This window comes from Staurois parvus, unplaced genomic scaffold (genome assembly GCF_062004578.1).
Source record: "Staurois parvus isolate SC_StPar_1 unplaced genomic scaffold, SC_StPar_1.0 ptg000856l, whole genome shotgun sequence".
Classification (NCBI taxonomy): domain Eukaryota; kingdom Metazoa; phylum Chordata; class Amphibia; order Anura; family Ranidae; genus Staurois; species Staurois parvus.
In genome coordinates, this window is record NW_028318652.1 from 60331 (window position 1) to 78902 (window position 18572).

The following is an 18572-nucleotide window of genomic DNA, read 5'->3' on the forward strand; positions in this document are numbered from 1 at the left end:
CTCCGGAGGGGGGGGAATCCTCCGGAGGGCGAGGGGGTAATAACAATCAATTACAATGTGGCTTGTGTGGCATTTGTATTCCTGACATTATTTTTTGTTGTTTGCTAAGAAAACGGAGTTATCCTTTAAGCCTTAAAAAGAGAAAACGAATGCAGCCGTCACATCGGATGTCACATTGTTGTTGGGTGTCGATGCGTCTCGCTGACAGGCAGGTTCGTGGGGCGAGACGGTGCAGCGAGGGTTAATTAAAAGGGCGAGCGTTCGCTGTGTGCCCAGCACAGGTGGGAACCGGCAGTAGCAGACTTTGCACCGTGTCAGGGATCCTGTTACTGTATAACCCGCCTGCTCCACGCCCTCCTGCACCTCCACGTCTGGGGCGTTGTTAGGGAAGCCTTACGTAGGACAGGTACAGAGAGGATCGCAGACCTGCCTTGTGCCGCTCGGCTGCCCTCACACGCCTAAGTACGAGGCTCAGGTATTCTGTAACTGCTGAACCCGTCGCACGGCCATGGCTGAGTTCCCTGCCAAAGTCAGCACACAGACCAGCACGCCGGACTCCGCCAGCCATGGGGTGGGATTCTTCCTACGGCCGGACCTAACCTTCATCAAGTCCATCCCGGGCATCCTAATGATCGTTGAACTTGTGAGTACGACTGAGTCGGTCTAAAGGTTTCCGTCTTGGGATGAGGTTCAGGGATGGTGGTACTCATGGGTTCAAGATGAGCCCCGCGTGTTCCGGGTACCCAGACACGGTGGATTCATGAAGGATGCTGCCAGCCATGGGGTGGGATTTTTCCTACGGCAAGACCTAACCTTCATCAGGTGCATCCCGGGCATTCTAATGATCGTTGAACTTGTGAGTACGACTGAGTCGGTCTAAAGGTTTCCGTCTTGGGATGAGGTTCAGGGATGGTGGTGCTCATGGGTTCAAGATGAGCCCCGCGTGTTCCGGGTCCCCAGACCCGGTGGATTCATGAAGGATGCTGCTAGCCATGGGGTGGGATTTTTCCTACGGCAAGACCTAACCTTCATCAGGTCCATCCTGGGCATCCTAATGATCGTTGAGCTTGTGAGTACAACTTTGAGTCGGTCTAAAGGTTTCCGTCTTGGGATGAGGTTCAGGGATGGTGGTACCCATGGGTTCAAGATGAGCCCCGTGTGTTCCGGGTCCCCAGACCCGGTGGATTCATGAAGGAACTTGGTAAAGCAAATTCTTTAAATCCTTTTGAGCTGGTGGCATTAGAAGGGCTGATTGGCAGAGAGGATTGGAGGACACTGAATGGAGACAGGTGGAGGGATTGGCAGAGAGGATTGGAGGACACTGAATGGAGACCAGTAGAGGGATTGGCAGAGAGGGGTGTAGGACAGTGAATGGAGATCAGTGGAGGGATTGGCAGAGAGGGATGGAGGACACTGAGTGGAGGCCAGTGGAGGGATTGGCAGAGAGGGGTGGAGGACAGTGAATGGAGGCCAGTGGAGGGATTGGCAGAGAGGGGTGGAGGACAGTGAATGGAGGCCAGTGGAGGGATTGGCATAGAGGGATGGAGGACAGTGAATGGAGGCCAGTGGAGGGATTGGCAGAGAGGGGTGGAGGACACTGAGTGGAGGCCAGTGGAGGGATTGGCAGAGAGGGGTGGAGGACAGTGAATGGAGGCCAGTGGAGGGATTGGCAGAGAGGGGTGGAGGACAGTGAATGGAGGCCAGTGGAGGGATTGGCATAGAGGGATGGAGGACAGTGAATGGAGGCCAGTGGAGGGATTGGCAGAGAGGGGTGGAGGTCAGTGGAGGGATTGGCAGAGAGGGGTGGAGGACAGTGAATGGATTGCAAGAGAGGGATGGAGGACACTGAATGGAGGCCAGTGGAGGGATTGCAAGAGAGGGATGGAGGACACTGAATGGAGGCCAGTGGAGGGATTGGCAGAGAGGGGTGGAGGACAGTGAATGGAGGCCAGTGGAGGGGTTGGCAGAGAGGGATGGAGGCCAGTGGAGGGATTGGCAGAGAGGGATGGAGGACACATTGGCATTGGAAGCAGGCGTTTCAGTGGCATTTTTAACTCTCCTCACCCCTGTGCAGATGATACTATGGGCAGCACACAGTGCTGTTCACATGATCAAAACATGAAGCGTTAAGCCTCTCGTAAGCTGCAGCAAAATATAACTCGGCATCCTTTGTTTTACTGAGGGCGCTGCCTGTTTAACTCACCCAAAAGGCCGAGCCGTAACCACCAAGTCGGGTGTTCCGGTACGGTATTTCCCTGCAAAGTCCGCATAAAAAGATCCATTCAGGAGCTATTCAGGATCTCCACCTGAAGGCCTGGAAGCCGCTGCCCTACCACCTTCTGAAAAGCATTACGGCACAGATCACTTTTCAAAAGGCAGGTAGAGGCTGCCGCAGGTTAAATGAGGCCTTCGTTGGAATATGGTGATATGCTGTGCCATATTTCTGTGGCGGGCTACATATTCTTGTGCACACCCTCCCCCCACCTTTCTTCTTGAATACAACATTGGAGTGTATTACTGGAAAGACAATAGCTACAAATACTGCACAGTGGCTGGACAGTTTGTCAGCAGCTCGGTTAGGCCATAATATAGGAGCCTTCATTGCCATATGGTGATGTGCCGTGCCATATGACTGTGGATTGCGGTGTGGTGGGCTACATATTCTTGTGTACACCCTCCCCCCACCTTTTTTCTTTAATTGAACATCGGATTGTATTGTTGGAAACATAATAGCCACAAATACTGCACAGTGGCTGGACAGTTTGTCAACACCTGATTAGGCCATAATATAGGAGCCTTCATTGCTATATGGTGATATGCTGTGGCATATTTCTGTGGATCATGGTGTGGTGGGCTACATATTCTTGTGTACACCCTCCTCCCCCACCTTTATTCTTGAATGAAACATTGGAGTGTGTTACTGGAAAGACAACAGCCACAAATACCGCACAGTGGCTGGACAGTTTGTAAGCAGCTCGGTTAGGACGTAATATAAGTGGAGAGACCAGGCAGGTTTTAGATGTTAGAGTTCATTATTGTTTTTTTTCTCATTTCATTGGCGGCACCAACCTGCCACAGTCCTTACCAGGGGGTCTTGGCCTTACTACCGGAGGTCTAATTTAATTAATGTGAAGGTGTGTGCAGCAGAAGAAGCGAGACACCCTTCCCTGGTTTAGTAATGCCTTCTGACTGGATCTCCACTCAACTCTGCTGAGATATCAGCCTCAGCTGTAGGGTGCTGAACCTTTTCTATGTCCCTGTCCCATTGATGTGGGAAAATCCTGGGCTTGCAAAGGTGTGGGAACCAATCCCTGGAGGTAATCTACAATGTGAAATTTCCTAAAACCGCTGCCAGGACCACCTCTGCTCTGTGGCTGCCAGGACCACCGCTGCCAGGACCACCTCTGCTCTGTGGCTGCCAGGACCACCGCTGCCAGGACCACTGCTGCCAGGACCACCTCTGCTCTGTGGCTGCCAGGACCACCACTGCCAGGACCACCTCTGCTCTGTGGCTGCCAGGACCACTGCTGCCAGGACCACCTCTGCTCTGTGGCTGCCAGGACCACCACTGCCAGGACCACCTCTGCTCTGTGGCTGCCAGGACCACCGCTGCCAGGACCACTGCTGCCAGGACCACCTCTGCTCTGTGGCTGCCAGGACCACCGCTGCCAGGACCACCTCTGCTCTGTGGCTTGCAGGACCACCACTGCCAGGACCACCTCTGCTCTGTGGCTGCCAGGACCACTGCTGCCAGGACCACCTCTGCTCTGTGGCTGCCAGGACCACCACTGCCAGGACCACCTCTGCTCTGTGGCTGCCAGGACCACCACTGCCAGGACCACCTCTGCTCTGTGGCTGCCAGGACCACCGCTGCCAGGACCACCTCTGTTCTGTGGCTGCCAGGACCACCGCTGCTAGGACCACCTCTGCTCTGTGGCTACCAGGACCACCTCTGCTCTGTGGCTGCCAGGACCACTGCTGCTAGGACCACCTCTGCTCTGTGGCTGCCAGGACCACCGCTGCCAGGACCACTGCTGCCAGGACCACCTCTGCTCTGTGGCTGCCAGGACCACTGCTACTAGGACCACCCCTGCTCTGTGGCTGCCAGGACCACCTCTGCTCTGTGGCTGCCAGGACCACCTCTGCTCTGTGGCTGCCAGGACCACTGCTGCCAGGACCACCTCTGCTCTGTGGCTGCCAGGACCACCTCTGCTCTGTGGCTGCCAGGGCCACCTCTGCTCTGTGGCTGCCAGGACCACTGCTACTAGGACCACCTCTGCTCTGTGGCTGCCAGGACCACCTCTGCTCTGTGGCTGCCAGGACCACTGCTGCTAGGACCACCTCTGCTCTGTGGCTGCCAGGACCACTGCTGCCAGGACCACCTCTGCTCTGTGGCTGCCAGGACCACCTCTGCTCTGTGGCTGCCAGGACCACCTCTGCTCTGTGGCTGCCAGGACCACCTCTGCTCTGTGGCTGCCAGGACCACCTCTGCTCTGTGGCTGCCAGGACCACCTCTGCTCTGTGGCACAATCTCACTCGTTATCTTGATGAAAATCTTCATGTCCGTGGATATATTATTTTCCGGATCTGCAGAAAGTCTTTGTTTGCTGCCTTCCTCCTCCCTCCCCCCCCCCCCTCCCCAGGTGCCCCCAGGAACCATTGTGCTGCCAAGTACAAGAATGACGATTGAACTGCCTGTTATCGGTAACCCTGTACTCTGTATCCATTACAGTCACATGTTCAGAGATAACAGGGACAGTAAACGGCGACTTACCTTTCTTATCATGAAAACCGGGTCACAGAATTCCTATTTCTCAACTCCTATCTAGTTGCTGAATCTGTTGGTGTAATCCGATGGTAAGCTCTGTGGGTCAGGAGTGCGGAGTATCACTGAACTCATTCAGTCTTGGGAACCCCCTAACCATTCCATTGGTTGGGAACGGCAGAGACTGTAAATATTTGTACTTCCTCTAATATGGCCCTTCTGGCACCTCTTATGTGGCCCTTGGGCCCCATCAGCCAACAGTCATAGTTTTACCTGCCTAGGTTCTTCCTCTTTGGTTCATTCCTGTCACACCCATATCATGTCTCTGACGCAGTCTCTGAACATTGCTTGCAGCACGTCACCAGTCTCTAAACATCTGTATCACGTTTGCGGTCTCTGATAAATCACTACATTATGTTTGCAGTCTCTGACCATCTCCTGTATCATGTCTGCGGTCTCTGACCATCTCCTGTATCATGTCTGTGGTCTCTGACCATCTCCTGTATCCTGTCTGCGGTCTCTGACCATCTCCTGTATTATGTCTGTGGTCTCTGATCATCTCCTGTAGAATGTCTGCAGTCTCTGACCATTTCTTATATCATGTCTGCAGTCTCTGACCATCTCCTGTATCATGTCTGCAGTCTCTGACCATCTCCTGTATCATGTCTGCAGTCTCTGACCATCTCCTGTATCATGTCTGCAGTCTCTGACCATCTCCTGTATCATGTCTGCAGTCTCTGACCATCTCCTGTATCATGTCTGCAGTCTCTGACCATCTCCTGTATCATGTCTGCGGTCTCTGACCATCTCCTGTATCATGTCTGCGGTCTCTGACCATCTCCTGTATCATGTCTGCGGTCTCTGACCATCTCTTGTATCATGTCTGCGGTCTCTGACCATCTCCTGTATCATGTCTGCGGTCTCTGACCATCTCCTGTATCATGTCTGCAGTCTCTGGCCATCTCCTGTATCATGTCTGCAGTCTCTGACCATCTCTTATATCATGTCTGCAGTCTCTGACCATCTCCTGTATCATGTCTGCAGTCTCTGACCATCTCCTGTATCATGTCTGCAGTCTCTGACCATCTCCTGTATCATGTCTGCAGTCTCTGACCATCTCCTGTATCCTGTCTTCAGTCTCTGACCATCTCCTGTATCATGTCTGCAGTCTCTGACCATCTCCTGTATAATGTCTGCAGTCTCTGACCATCTCCTGTATAATGTCTGCAGTCTCTGACCATCTCCTGTAGAGAGTGCCCACAATCTCTGACCATCTCCTGTAGTATGCTGCAGTCTCTGACCATCTTCTGTAGGATGTCCACAGTGTTGACTATCTTATGTACAGAATCCACAATTTCTGACCATCTCCTGTACTATGTCTGCAGTCTCTGGTCATCTCCTGTACTATGTCTGCAGTCTCTGACCATCTCCTGTACTGTGTCTGAAGTCTCTGACCATCTCCTGTACTGTGTCCGCAGTCTCTGGTCATCTCCTGTACTATGTCTGCAGTCTCTGACCATCTCCTGTACTGTGTCCGCAGTCTCTGGTCATCTCCTGTACTATGTCTGCAGTCTCTGGTCATCTCCTGTACTGTGTCTGAAGTCTCTGACCATCTCCTGTACTGTGTCTGAAGTCTCTGACCATCTCCTGTACTGTGTCTGAAGTCTCTGACCATCTCCTGTAGTATGTCTGCAGTCTCTGGTCATCTCCTGTACTATGTCTGCAGTCTCTGGTCATCTCCTGTAGAATGTCTGCAGTCTCTGACCATCTCCTGTACTGTGTCCGCAGTCTCTGACCATCTCCTGTACTGTGTCCGCAGTCTCTGGACATCTCCTGTACAATGTCCGCAGTCTCTGGACATCTCCTGTACTGTGTCCGCAGTCTCTGGACATCTCCTGTACTATGTCTGCAGTCTCCGGTCATCTCCTGTACTGTCCGCAGTCTCCGGTCATCTCCTGTACTGTGTCCGCAGTCTCTGGTCATCTCCTGTACTATGTCCGCAGTCTCTGGTCATCCCCTGTACTATGTCCGCAGTCTCTGGTCATCTCCTGTACTGTGTCTGCAGTCTCTGGACATCTCCTGTACTGTGTCTGCAGTCTCTGGACATCCCCTGTACTATGTCCGCAGTCTCTGGTCATCTCCTGTACTATGCCTGCAGTCTCTGGTCATCTCCTGTACTGTGTCTGCAGTCTCCGGTCATCTCCTGTACTGTGTCTGAAGTCTCTGGTCATCTCCTGTACTGTGTCTGAAGTCTTTTTTTTGTATTGTGCTCCTTGAAACAACCACACTGTCTTTTTCCAGAGCAGCCTGTATTTCTCCTGAGGTTGCCTGTTGGGGTTTTTCTTTGTATCCTGGACAATTCTTCTGGCAGTCGTGGCTGCAATCTTTCTCGGTCTACCTGACCTTAGCTTGGTATCAAGAGATCCTCGAATTCTCCACTTCTTAATAAATGATTGAACACTAATATCTTTTTATATCCTTTTCCATCTTTATACAGTTCCAATACCTTGTTACGCAGGTCTTTTGACAGTTCTTTTCTGCTCCCCATGGCTCAGTACCTAGCCTGCTCAGCACATCCACGTGAGATCTAACAAACTCACTATTTATACACAGACACTAATCGCAATTTATTAATAAAGCCACAGATGTGGGAGATTAACCTTTCAATTGCCATTGTACCCTGCGTGTGTCCCCTTGTGTGTCTGTACCAAGGCCCAACGTTCCAGGGGAGGGAATCCTCTGATCCGGGCCATTTGGGGGGATTCCTGTTCTTATCGGCATTTAAAAAGGAGCCAAACAACTCTGTGATAATAAATGGCTTCCTATCATCGCTATCCTTCAATAAAAGACGTTTTTTTGGCAGATCCGTCAGATTTTCAATGATTCCCAAAATGTCACCGTTTCTCACAGTGGGTTTCCTGATGCTGACAGCAGGGGTCCTTGAGACCCGAACATTATTCCAAGGCTTCCTCCGTGGTAACTTGGTTGGGAAAGGCCGATCCAAGCCTTCCCTCTACTCAAACCGAAGATTAAACTTTAACTTCGAATATAATTTAGCTAAACTCCGAATGTCCAAAAAAATACTCCGCTGGTCGCTTAGGAAACCGATCACCAACCACGACCTGTGACACCGCCGAAGGGGAAAGTATTATCACAAGTTGCTGATTGACGTATTTCAAGTGTTTCTGCTGAGGACCCCAAACCCAGATACCTAAAAACCACCCAACTCTCTGAAAGGTCTCCTCTGGGGAACGACCCCAACATCTCCCACAATACAATGGGGGGGGGGGGAGCATCAGGATGCTGACATTTCTAATACTGAGATATTGCTTACTTTCGGCAAGTTTGCATGTGAAAGGAACCTATTGGTCCCTGGAAGAGGAATAGTCTTCCTATTTTTTAGTATTGGATGGAATAAGGGAGGGTAAGAACCTCTCTCTGGGTTTTTATTGCCATCTTTGACCCTGTTGAGGAGATCTCCCTACTTCCAGTGTGGTGTCAGGACCTGGATCTGAACCTGCAACCTTTGCTGTGTTTGGCAGTATCTCTTCTTGCTGGACCACCTGGAATGCTGCACAGCACTGTATCTGGTACCTTAGACAACCTTGCCTGGTGTCTTGTTTCTCTTGAACCTTGAATCCTTTGTTCCTTCCATGAACTTCCTATGTAAGCCACGCCTCTGCACCTCCCATGAACTTCCTATTTAAGCCACATCTCTGCACCTCTCATTAACTTCCTATTTAGGCCAGGTCTCTGCACCTCCCATGAACTTACTACTTAAGCCACGTCTCTGCACCTCCCATGAACTTCCTACTTAAGCCACGTCTCTGCATCTCCCATGAATTTCCTACTTAAGCCACGTCTCTGCACCTCCCATGAGCTTCCTATGTAAGCCACGCCTCTGCATCTCCCATGAACTTCCTATTTAAGCCACGTCTCTGCACCTCCCATGAACTTCCTATTTAAGCCACATCTGCACCTCCCATGAACTTCCTACTTAATCTACGTCTCTGCACCTACCATGAACTTCCTATTTTGGCCACTTCTCTGCACCTCCCATGAGCTTCCTATGTAAGTTACGCCTCTGCATCTCCCATGAACTTCCTATGTAAGTCACGCCTCTGCACCTCCCATGAACTTCCTATTTAGGCCACGTCTCTGCACCTCCCATGAACTTCCTACTTAAGCCACGTCTCTGCACCTCCCATGAACTTACTACTTAAGCCACGTCTCTGCACCTCCCATGAACTTCCTACTTAAGCCACGTCTCTGCATCTCCCATGAATTTCCTACTTAAGCCACGTCTCTGCATCTCCCATGACCTTCCTACTTAAGCCACGTCTCTGCATCTCCCATGACCTTCCTACTTAAGCCACGTCTCTGCATCTCCCATGAATTTCCTACTTAAGCCACGTCTCTGCATCTCCCATGAATTTCCTACTTAAGCCACGTCTCTGCACCTCCCATGAACTTCCTGTTTAAGCCACGTCTCTGCACCTCCTGTTTGCCAGATTATGGGTAAAATCAGTATTGGATCCAGAATCCTCCAGTTACATCATCTGAGGTTTTTATTACCACCTTTGTTCCCAATTGGGAGATGCCATCTTATTTTCTGCCCTTTATGACCACATGTCACAGTCGGGGGTCAAACTCGGAGACCAGAAGTATAGCAGTAGAGAAGCTCCCACCAACCAGCTGGATGAGTATACAGCAGGTCACCCTGGTAGATGATGGGGGCTCACCCATATCTCGCTCTGGTTACTCCTGCTGCTGTCTGTATGTTTGCTAATACTTGTTACCAACCTTTGGCTTGTTGTTTGGCTACTCTTCTGCTTGATCCCAAACTGAAACCACTTGTTACCGACCTTTGGCTTGTTTACTGACCTTCTGCTTGATCCGAACCTACTATATCCACTATTAGACTCTGGCCTGCTTACCTCCTGATGGGGAGATCCTAAGGACTGTGACCTGGTACTAAGACGCAACAAAACCCATCTCCACCATCAGGAGCTCTGGTGAAGATCGGTTACTGCTTAGTCCCCGCACCTCGGGTGAGCCCGCAGCATCCACCAAGGTGACCTGCTGTATACTCATCCAGCTGGTTGGTGGGAGCCTCTCTACTGCTATACTTCTGGTCTCCAAGCCTGACCCCCGACCGTGACATGTGGTCATAAGGGCAGGAAATGAGGGGACATCTCCCAATTGGGAGCAAAGGTGGTAAAAAAAACCTCAGAAGATGTAACTGGCGGATCCCGGATCTAATACTGATTTTACCCAAACTATGGTGTATTGTGACTCTGGATAGGCAGCTCTCACCCAAGGTGGCTTGGGTGAAGAATGGAACATACAAGTGGAAAAAGAGTGAAAAACCAAATGTGTAGCTGTCCAAGGAAACTAATTTCATCACAGAAGTCCAAACATGACAATGACCACAATCCAACGCGTTTCAGGAGCTGTAAGGTTCTCTTTCTCTTCACCAGGGTTTCATTTCTGGTTTAGTTGGACTCTTTATGGTGGTGGTGGGTCAACTCTGTAATACATTGGCTCAAGTGACACACCTTCTTCGACAGAGGTGTAATAAAAACCTGGCAGTGGTTTTAACCCTTTCCCATTCTACTTGACTATAAGCGATTGGAGAGATTTGGCTCACCCTCTGTTTTAGCGATCACACAAGGAGACGGGGTTTTGGGTCTACAGACAACTGAGACTTCAGTGGGCCTTGGTGAAGCCTCCAAAAGGGAAGAGATGTTTATACGTCCCAGACATTGAAAAATATTGTCAGGCATCTCATTTACAGTGCTTCTACAAACAATACCCCATAATTCCTGGTGGTTCCAAACTTCTTCCATTTACGGATGATGGAGGCCACTGTGCTCATTGGGACCTTCAATGCTGCAGAAATGTTTCTGTACCCTTCCCCCGATCTGTGCCTTCTTACAATCCTGTCTCAGGGGTCTATGGACAATTCCTTGGACTTCATGGCTTGGTTTGTGCTCTGACATGCACTGTTACCTGTGGGACCTTCTATAGACAGGTTTATGCCTTTCCTAATCATGTCCAATCAACTGAACTTCCCATAGGTGAACTCCAATTCACTCAATGTCCCACAGGTGGACTCCAATTCACTGAATGTCCCACAGGTGGACTCCAATTCAGTGAATGTCCCACAGGTGGACTCCAATTCACTCAATGTCCCACAGGTGGACTCCAATTCACTCAATGTCCCACAGGTGGACTCCAATTCACTCATTGTCCCACAGGTGGACTCCAATTCACTGAATGTCCCACAGGTGGACTCCAATCAACTGAATGTCCCACAGGTGGACTCCAATCAACTAAATGTCCCACAGGAGGACTCCAATCCACTGAAGGTCCCACAGGTGGACTCCAATCCACTGAAGGTCCCACAGGTGGACTCCAATCCACTGAAGGTCCCACAGGTGGACTCCAATCCACTGAAGGTCCCACAGGTGGACTCCAATTCACTGAATGTCCCACAGGTGGACTCCAATCAAGTTGTGGAAACATCTCAAGGATGATCGGTGGGAACAGGATGCACCAGAGCTCAGTTCTGTGTGTCATGGCAAAGGCTGGGAATACTTATGTACTTTTTATTTATTTTTAATAAATCGCAAAGATTTCAAAATGAACTTCTTTCCCGTTGTCATTATGGGGTATTGTTTGTAGAATGTGGAGGAAAAAAATTAATTTAATCCATTTTGGAATAAGGCTGCAACATAACAAAATGTGGAAAAAGGTAAGAGCTGGGAATACTTTCTGGAGGCGCTGTAAATAGGATCATCGATTGGCACATCTACACCTATTCCCACCCACCTGAGCTAGAATAGGACAAGGGTGATCGTCGTTCCCTCTGTCCTCTGGCTCCACCCACACTGACACAGGAGTCATCACTTCATTTGTCCGACTGTCAAAGAATTTGCGACCCAATGTAGAAACCAGGGTATGTTCACTCTAGATGACCTCAGTGCAAAGGATCCCTCACCATGGGGTCGAAGAAGTGCACGTTTATCATGAAGGCCCTTTGAACCGGCTGCAGTGCGTTGTGTTAAGACAGACAATTTAATATAAACGGGATGCCAATGGGCCACAACGCAAAAAAAAACCCCCAAATGCCACATCCCTTTTTTTTTTCTAACACACCCCACCACCACTCACAGTGTGCTGCAATACACGTATGTTGGGGCGCTTTGGCAAAAGGTAGAGCTCCATTCACAATGAATGGCAATGGGTCGCAGTGCCAATGGTGCGTTGAGGTAGCTCATGGTAAAACATAACATTTCCTGTGTGTTAGCACGACGTCCAGATATAACGTCAACAAGGAGCGTGAAGGAACCTGAAGGGTTCAGCTCTTTCTTTGCCTGTGGTAATGCGTGTGTTCTCATGCGTTGGCGTACGTTGCGTTAGGCCTTGATGATGGGACCATGCAGCTGCACTATTTTTGGTAATAGACGGACCGGTGCGCTGGCTTTTACTGGAAATTTGCATCGGGGTGGCATTAAAAGACGTCTACATGGACTCTATAGACTTCTCTTCTTCAATGTATTGTGCATCCAGAATGAATTATAGAGCCGCGCCCGTGTTGTTTAGATCTTTATTAGCCAAGCACATTGTTAAAGCACCACAGTAAACAAAATACAATTCCAGCCAACCCGCCCGACATCCTCCACATAAACGAGTCATGTTCATCCTGAACCTTTCCGTTGATATCACATGGTCCCCATCGGAGACACGATACCAACCTGGACCTTCCAGAGCAGTACTGCACCCTAATAAATTCACAGTCAAAGGACCGATCGGAAAATCTCTGGCGCAATGGAGGCTCTCCGAAATGTAAGAAGGGAGTGGCTTCGCTTGTAGTTTTAAAAGGCAACCATGACACCAGTAGACCCTGAAATAGAGACGCGGGAAATTGAAAAAACACAAATGCGAGGATCCGCCAAAAATGTCTGTTGATGCCGGGCGGTTGTGGATATTTTATATTTATTGCAAAATAGAACTTGACTTGGGCGCCCCTCGTACTTTACGTTTTCTGGTTCTATACGGCGGGTTTTCCTCAGGCGATGGACGTCTACGGAACAATCCCGACAACCCAGACTTGTGATAATCGATTACTGTTTGATTTCTGAGCTCCAGGAGGTTTTTTCTTCGTCTGTAAGTAGGCGGAGCTCTCTAGAAGCTCACTCATCCCTTTCACTGTCTGGCCGGAATCAAGGAGTTAAAGTGTTCCTGAACCCCCAACAGTGACATCAGTCTGTAGATGCAGCAAAGCATGCTGGGTATACTCACTGTGGAACCTAAGGGGTTAATCCTCTGCATTGTGTAAAAAGGCTGTTTGATCCTGTCTTCTCTGATCCACCCCTTCTTCTACATTCTCCAATCCATCTGCTGATAGTACAGAGCCTTTGGAGGCACTCTGTACAAGCTCAGTTTGGTGTGTATTGCTAGAGAGTTTTTTTGTTTTTTTTTCTTGGGAGGGTGAATGTGATCAGCACAGATCCAATTAGTGCTGTCCAGACAGTGGGTCAGGGGTTATGCAGACTCATAGGACAGCCATAGCAGAATGAAAACTCCTCCTACAAGCTTTAACCAGTGCTCTGCTGGACACTGATAGAAGTCACAAGACTGCTATATACTGCTGATAAGAAAAAGGTTTTTAGCCGTTTATATTTACTAAAAGAATTGCATTTCCATGTTCTGTGTACTGTGGGAGAGTGGATATAGTGAATGCGGAGTCCGGGGAGAGCGGATAGAGCGAATGCGGGGTCCGGGGAGAGCGGATATAGTGAATGCGGGGTCCGGGGAGAGCGGATATAGTGAATGAGGGGTCCGGGAAGAGCGGATATAGAGAATGCGGGGTCCGGGGAGAGGGGATACAGTGAATGCGGGGTCCGGGGAGAGAGCGGATACAGTGAATGCGGGGTCCGGGGAGAGAGCGGATACAGTGAATGCGGGGTCCGGGGAGAGAGCGGATACAGTGAATGCGGGGTCCGGGGAGAGCGGATACAGTGAACGCGGGGCCCGGGGAGAGCGGATATAGTGAACGCGGGGCCCGGGGAGAGCGGATATAGGGAATGCGGGGTTCGGGGAGAGCGGATATAGGGAATGCGGGGTCCGGGGAGAGCGGATACGGTGAACGCGGGGTCCGGGGAGAGCGGATACGGTGAACGCGGGGCCCGGGGAGAGCGGATACGGTGAACGCGGGGTCCGGGGGGAGAGCGGATACGGTGAACGCGGGGTCCGGGGAGAGAGCGGATACGGTGAACGCGGGGTCCGGGGAGAGAGCGGATACGGTGAACGCGGGGTCCGGGGAGAGAGCGGATACGGTGAACGCGGGGTCCGGGGAGAGCGGATACGGTGAACGCGGGGTCCGGGGAGAGCGGATACGGTGAACGCGGGGACCGGGGAGAGCGGATACGGTGAACGCGGGGTCCGGGGAGAGCGGATACGGTGAACGCGGGGTCCGGGGAGAGCGGATACGGTGAATGCGGGGTCCGGGGAGAGCCGATACGGTGAATGCGGGGTCCGGCGAGAGCCGATACAGTGAATGCGGGGTCCGGGGAGAGCCGATATAGTGAATGCGGGGTCCGGGGAGAGCGGATACAGTGAATGCGGGGTCCGGGGAGAGCGGATACAGTGAATGCGGGATCCGGGGAGAGCGGATACAGGGAAGGCAGTGAACCTGCAGTGACCATGGTGGGATCGCCCGACAACCCCAACACCTGGAGGTCTCTGCAATGACAAGAACTTAGTACTTCCATCTAGGCCTGAGGCCGGAGCGCTGGAGCCTGGAAAGTGTTTGTACTTTGGAACTGATGGGACAAGGGTGGGGTTCTGGCTCGTTGTCCCTGCCACGTGTGGAGCAGGTGGGGCCTCCATCATGTGACCATTACTGGTGAGTTCATTAAATATCAGTCAGTGAAATCGTTTGTCATCCGGCCAGACGAGGAAATACCGATACGTCCAATTTACAGAGCCTGACGTTCAGGACGACTTTAGTGTGTGAAAAGTTAACATTCTCATCACTGGATGTATAAATAAAGTTTGTTTGCAATGTAAACATGTCAGCCATCAAAACGGCAACAAAAATGCACCACGATGAGTGTTTACGCGTGGAAACGATTTCCTTCATCGAGTCCAATAGAGTCTTCCTAAAGGAGTCCAACACGTCGTCTGTATTAGAATAATAAAAGAACGGAATTTCTCAAACTTTCTGCAGTTGTGGCCCCTGTAAAAACATGCAAAATCTCAAAGCCCCTCCCAGTTGTGGCCCCTTTGATATATTTGTATCCCTGCAATCCCCGGCAGAGAAGAACTTGGAGTCAGAGGAGGAGAGGCAGCCCTCTGAGCCGAGCAGCGTGCTGCCAGTCAGACATTGGGAACTGTTTCGTATGACATGCGTTGTGGCGTCACGTTGCGTCTCATGCACTAAGGAACACACATACGTTGCAGCGTGACGCCATGGCCGGCGATGCCGCATACTACATTCTGCTACAAATGTCGTGTCCTGTCTGATAGTTGTACATCCTAAGGCAATGCACGCATGTGCAAGAACACGCCACAAAAATGTACATGGAGAAGGAAACCCGCCACAAGGACAGAGCCTGCCGCTGCCGGACTATGGTGTGGAAAATGCTGCTTTCCTGAATGTCATGGTGAGCCTTCGGCTTCATTACTCCCACTGATCGGTATGGAGGATCAGACTGCGACTACGAAAAAAAATGGTTTTGGCTGGAGTTGGTCCATCGGCATTCATAAGGATTTAGTGAGTGTGGCAGCCAGCGGGTAATGGTGACCTCACCTATAGAGAGCCAGCTCCACCTATAGAGAGACGACTTCACCTATAGAGAGACGACTTCACCTATAGAGAGATGACTTCACCTATAGAGATCCAGCTCCACCTATAGAGAGACGACTTCACCTATAGAGAGACGACTCCACCTATAGAGATCCAGCTTCACCTATAGAGAGACGACTTCACCTATAGAGAGCCAGCTCCACCTATAGAGAGCCAGCTCCACCTATAGAGAGACGACTTCACCTATAGAGAGCCAGCTCCACCTATAGAGAGCCAGCTCCACCTATAGAGAGACGACTTCACCTATAGAGAGCCAGCTCCACCTATAGAGAGCCAGCTCCACCTATAGAGAGACGACTTCACCTATAGAGAGCCAGCTCCACCTATAGAGAGCCAGCTCCACCTATAGAGAGACGACTTCACCTATAGAGAGACGACTTCACCTATAGAGAGCCAGCTCCACCTATAGAGAGCCAGCTCCACCTATAGAGAGACGACTTCACCTATAGAGAGCCAGCTCCACCTATAGAGAGCCAGCTCCACCTATAGAGAGACGACTTCACCTATAGAGAGACAACTTCACCTATAGAGAGCCAGCTCCACCTATAGAGAGCCAGCTCCACCTATAGAGAGACGACTTCACCTATAGAGAGCCAGCTCCACCCATAGGCCAGGCTGCTAAGCCGCGGTTTTACCCCTGCCCGGCCACCCACCCAAATGCTAACATTACAGTCTGACAGGGCTGTTCACATGTAGTGGTTGTGGTGCTTTACTGCATTTTTCTGCCAGGCTACAGAGTTTGAAGCATTTCCCCAGTCTCCATCAACTTCTACAGCATGTCTGCAGTCTCTGACCGTCTCCTGTACTATGTCTGCGGTCTCTGACCATCTCCTGTATCATGTCTGCGGTCTCTGACCATCTCTTGTATCATGTCTGCAGTCTCTGACCATCTCCTGTATCATGTCTGCGGTCTCTGACCATCTCCTGTACTATGTCTGCGGTCTCTGACCATCTCTTGTATCATGTCTGCAGTCTCTGACCATCTCCTGTACCGTGTCTGCGGTCTCTGACCATCTCTTGTATCATGTCTGAAGTCTCTGACCATCTCCTGTATCGTGTCTGCGGTCTCTGACCATCTCCTGTATCGTGTCTGCAGTCTCTGACCATCTCCTGTATCATGTCTGCGGTCTCTGGCCATCTACTGTATCGTGTCTGATGTCTCTGACCGTCTCCTGTATCATGTCTGCGGTCTCTGACCGTCTCCTGTATCATGTCTGCGGTCTCTGACCATCTCCTGTATCGTGTCTGCGGTCTCTGACTATCTCTTGTATCGTGTCTGCGGTCTCTGACCGTCTCCTGTATCATGTCTGCGGTCTCTGACCATCTCCTGTATCGTGTCTCTGACCATCTCCTGTATCATGTCTGCGGTCTCTGACCATCTCATGTATCATGTCTGCGGTCTCTGACCATCTCATGTATCATGTCTGCAGTCTCTGACCATCTCCTGTACCGTGTCTGCGGTCTCTGACCATCTCTTGTATCATGTCTGAAGTCTCTGACCATCTCCTGTATCGTGTCTGCGGTCTCTGACCATCTCCTGTATCGTGTCTGCAGTCTCTGACCATCTCCTGTATCATGTCTGCGGTCTCTGGCCATCTACTGTATCGTGTCTGATGTCTCTGACCGTCTCCTGTATCATGTCTGCGGTCTCTGACCGTCTCCTGTATCATGTCTGCGGTCTCTGACCATCTCCTGTATCGTGTCTGCGGTCTCTGACTATCTCTTGTATCGTGTCTGCGGTCTCTGACCGTCTCCTGTATCATGTCTGCGGTCTCTGACCATCTCCTGTATCGTGTCTCTGACCATCTCCTGTATCATGTCTGCGGTCTCTGACCATCTCATGTATCATGTCTGCAGTCTCTGACCATCTCTTCTTATGAACAGAAATATTATTTTTTCTCTTACATTTGATTTTCCCGCACACCTCACCTGCCGGCACTTTGCGTTGTATGTATTTGGTGACGGAAGATTTCTCAGCACAATCCTCACCTTTGATAAGATGACAAGTTCCCACACGAGTCTCCAGTCCCCCCCCCCGGATTGGCGTCTATGAGGAAGTTGTCGGGATTAGTAGAAATAATGATAGGCGGCCTATTATTACACAACATTGTCGGCGCTCCCCACCCTGACCCCCCCACCCCGAGCCCCACCCCGACCCCCCCACTTTGACCCCCCCACCCTGAGCCCCGGGGGAGCACCTGACACTGATGAGCTCATAGAGGAAGCCATGGGGCAAAAACATCGCCGATCTGTGCGGCAAAACCAGAGAACTGCGGCGAAACGCGACTCCAGGGATTCGATTTTACTTCTCTAACATTCACACCGAACACCAAGCAATACGCAGAATGAGAACGAGAACGAGCGCACATTCCCAACATCTGGTGTTTGTGGGGGGATCTACTGTTGAGGGAGGAGTCATTGGTGTCAGTGGGAGGAATAGTGCCCCATCATTGGTGTCAGTGGGAGGAATAGTGCCTCATCATTGGTGTCAGTGGGAGGAATAGTGCCTCATCATTGGTGTCAGCGGGAGGAATAGTGTCCCATCATTGGTGTCAGTGGGAGGAATAGTGCCCCATCATTGGTGTCAGTAGGAGGAATAGTGCCCCATCATTGGTATCAGTGGGAGGAATAGTGCCCCATCATTGGTGTCAGTAGGAGGAATAGTGCCCCATCATTGGTATCAGTGGGAGGAATAGTGCCCCATCATTGGTGTCAGCGGGAGGAATAGTGCCCCATCATTGGTATCAGCGGGAGGAATAGTGCCCCATCATTGGTGTCAGCGGGAGGAATAGTGCCCCATCATTGGTGTCAGTGGGAGGAATAGTGCCCCATCATTGGTGTCAGTGGGAGGAATAGTGCCCCATCATTGGTATCAGTGGGAGGAATAGTGCCCCACCATTGGTGTCAGTGGGAGGAATAGTGCCCCATCAT

General features: G+C 50.9%; 1 protein-coding gene across 1 annotated transcript in view; it reads left to right on the forward strand.

Annotated features, from left to right (window-relative positions):
• Positions 1–377: 377 nt before the first annotated feature.
• The window catches only part of PLLP (plasmolipin), a 47560-nt gene continuing 29365 nt past the window's right edge, over positions 378–18572 (forward strand). Inside the window, exon 1 of the mRNA XM_089655610.1 lies at positions 378–643. Within this exon, the coding sequence (XP_089511736.1) occupies positions 509–643 (135 nt within the window). The 5' untranslated portion in view covers positions 378–508. The remainder of the gene's footprint in view (positions 644–18572) is intronic.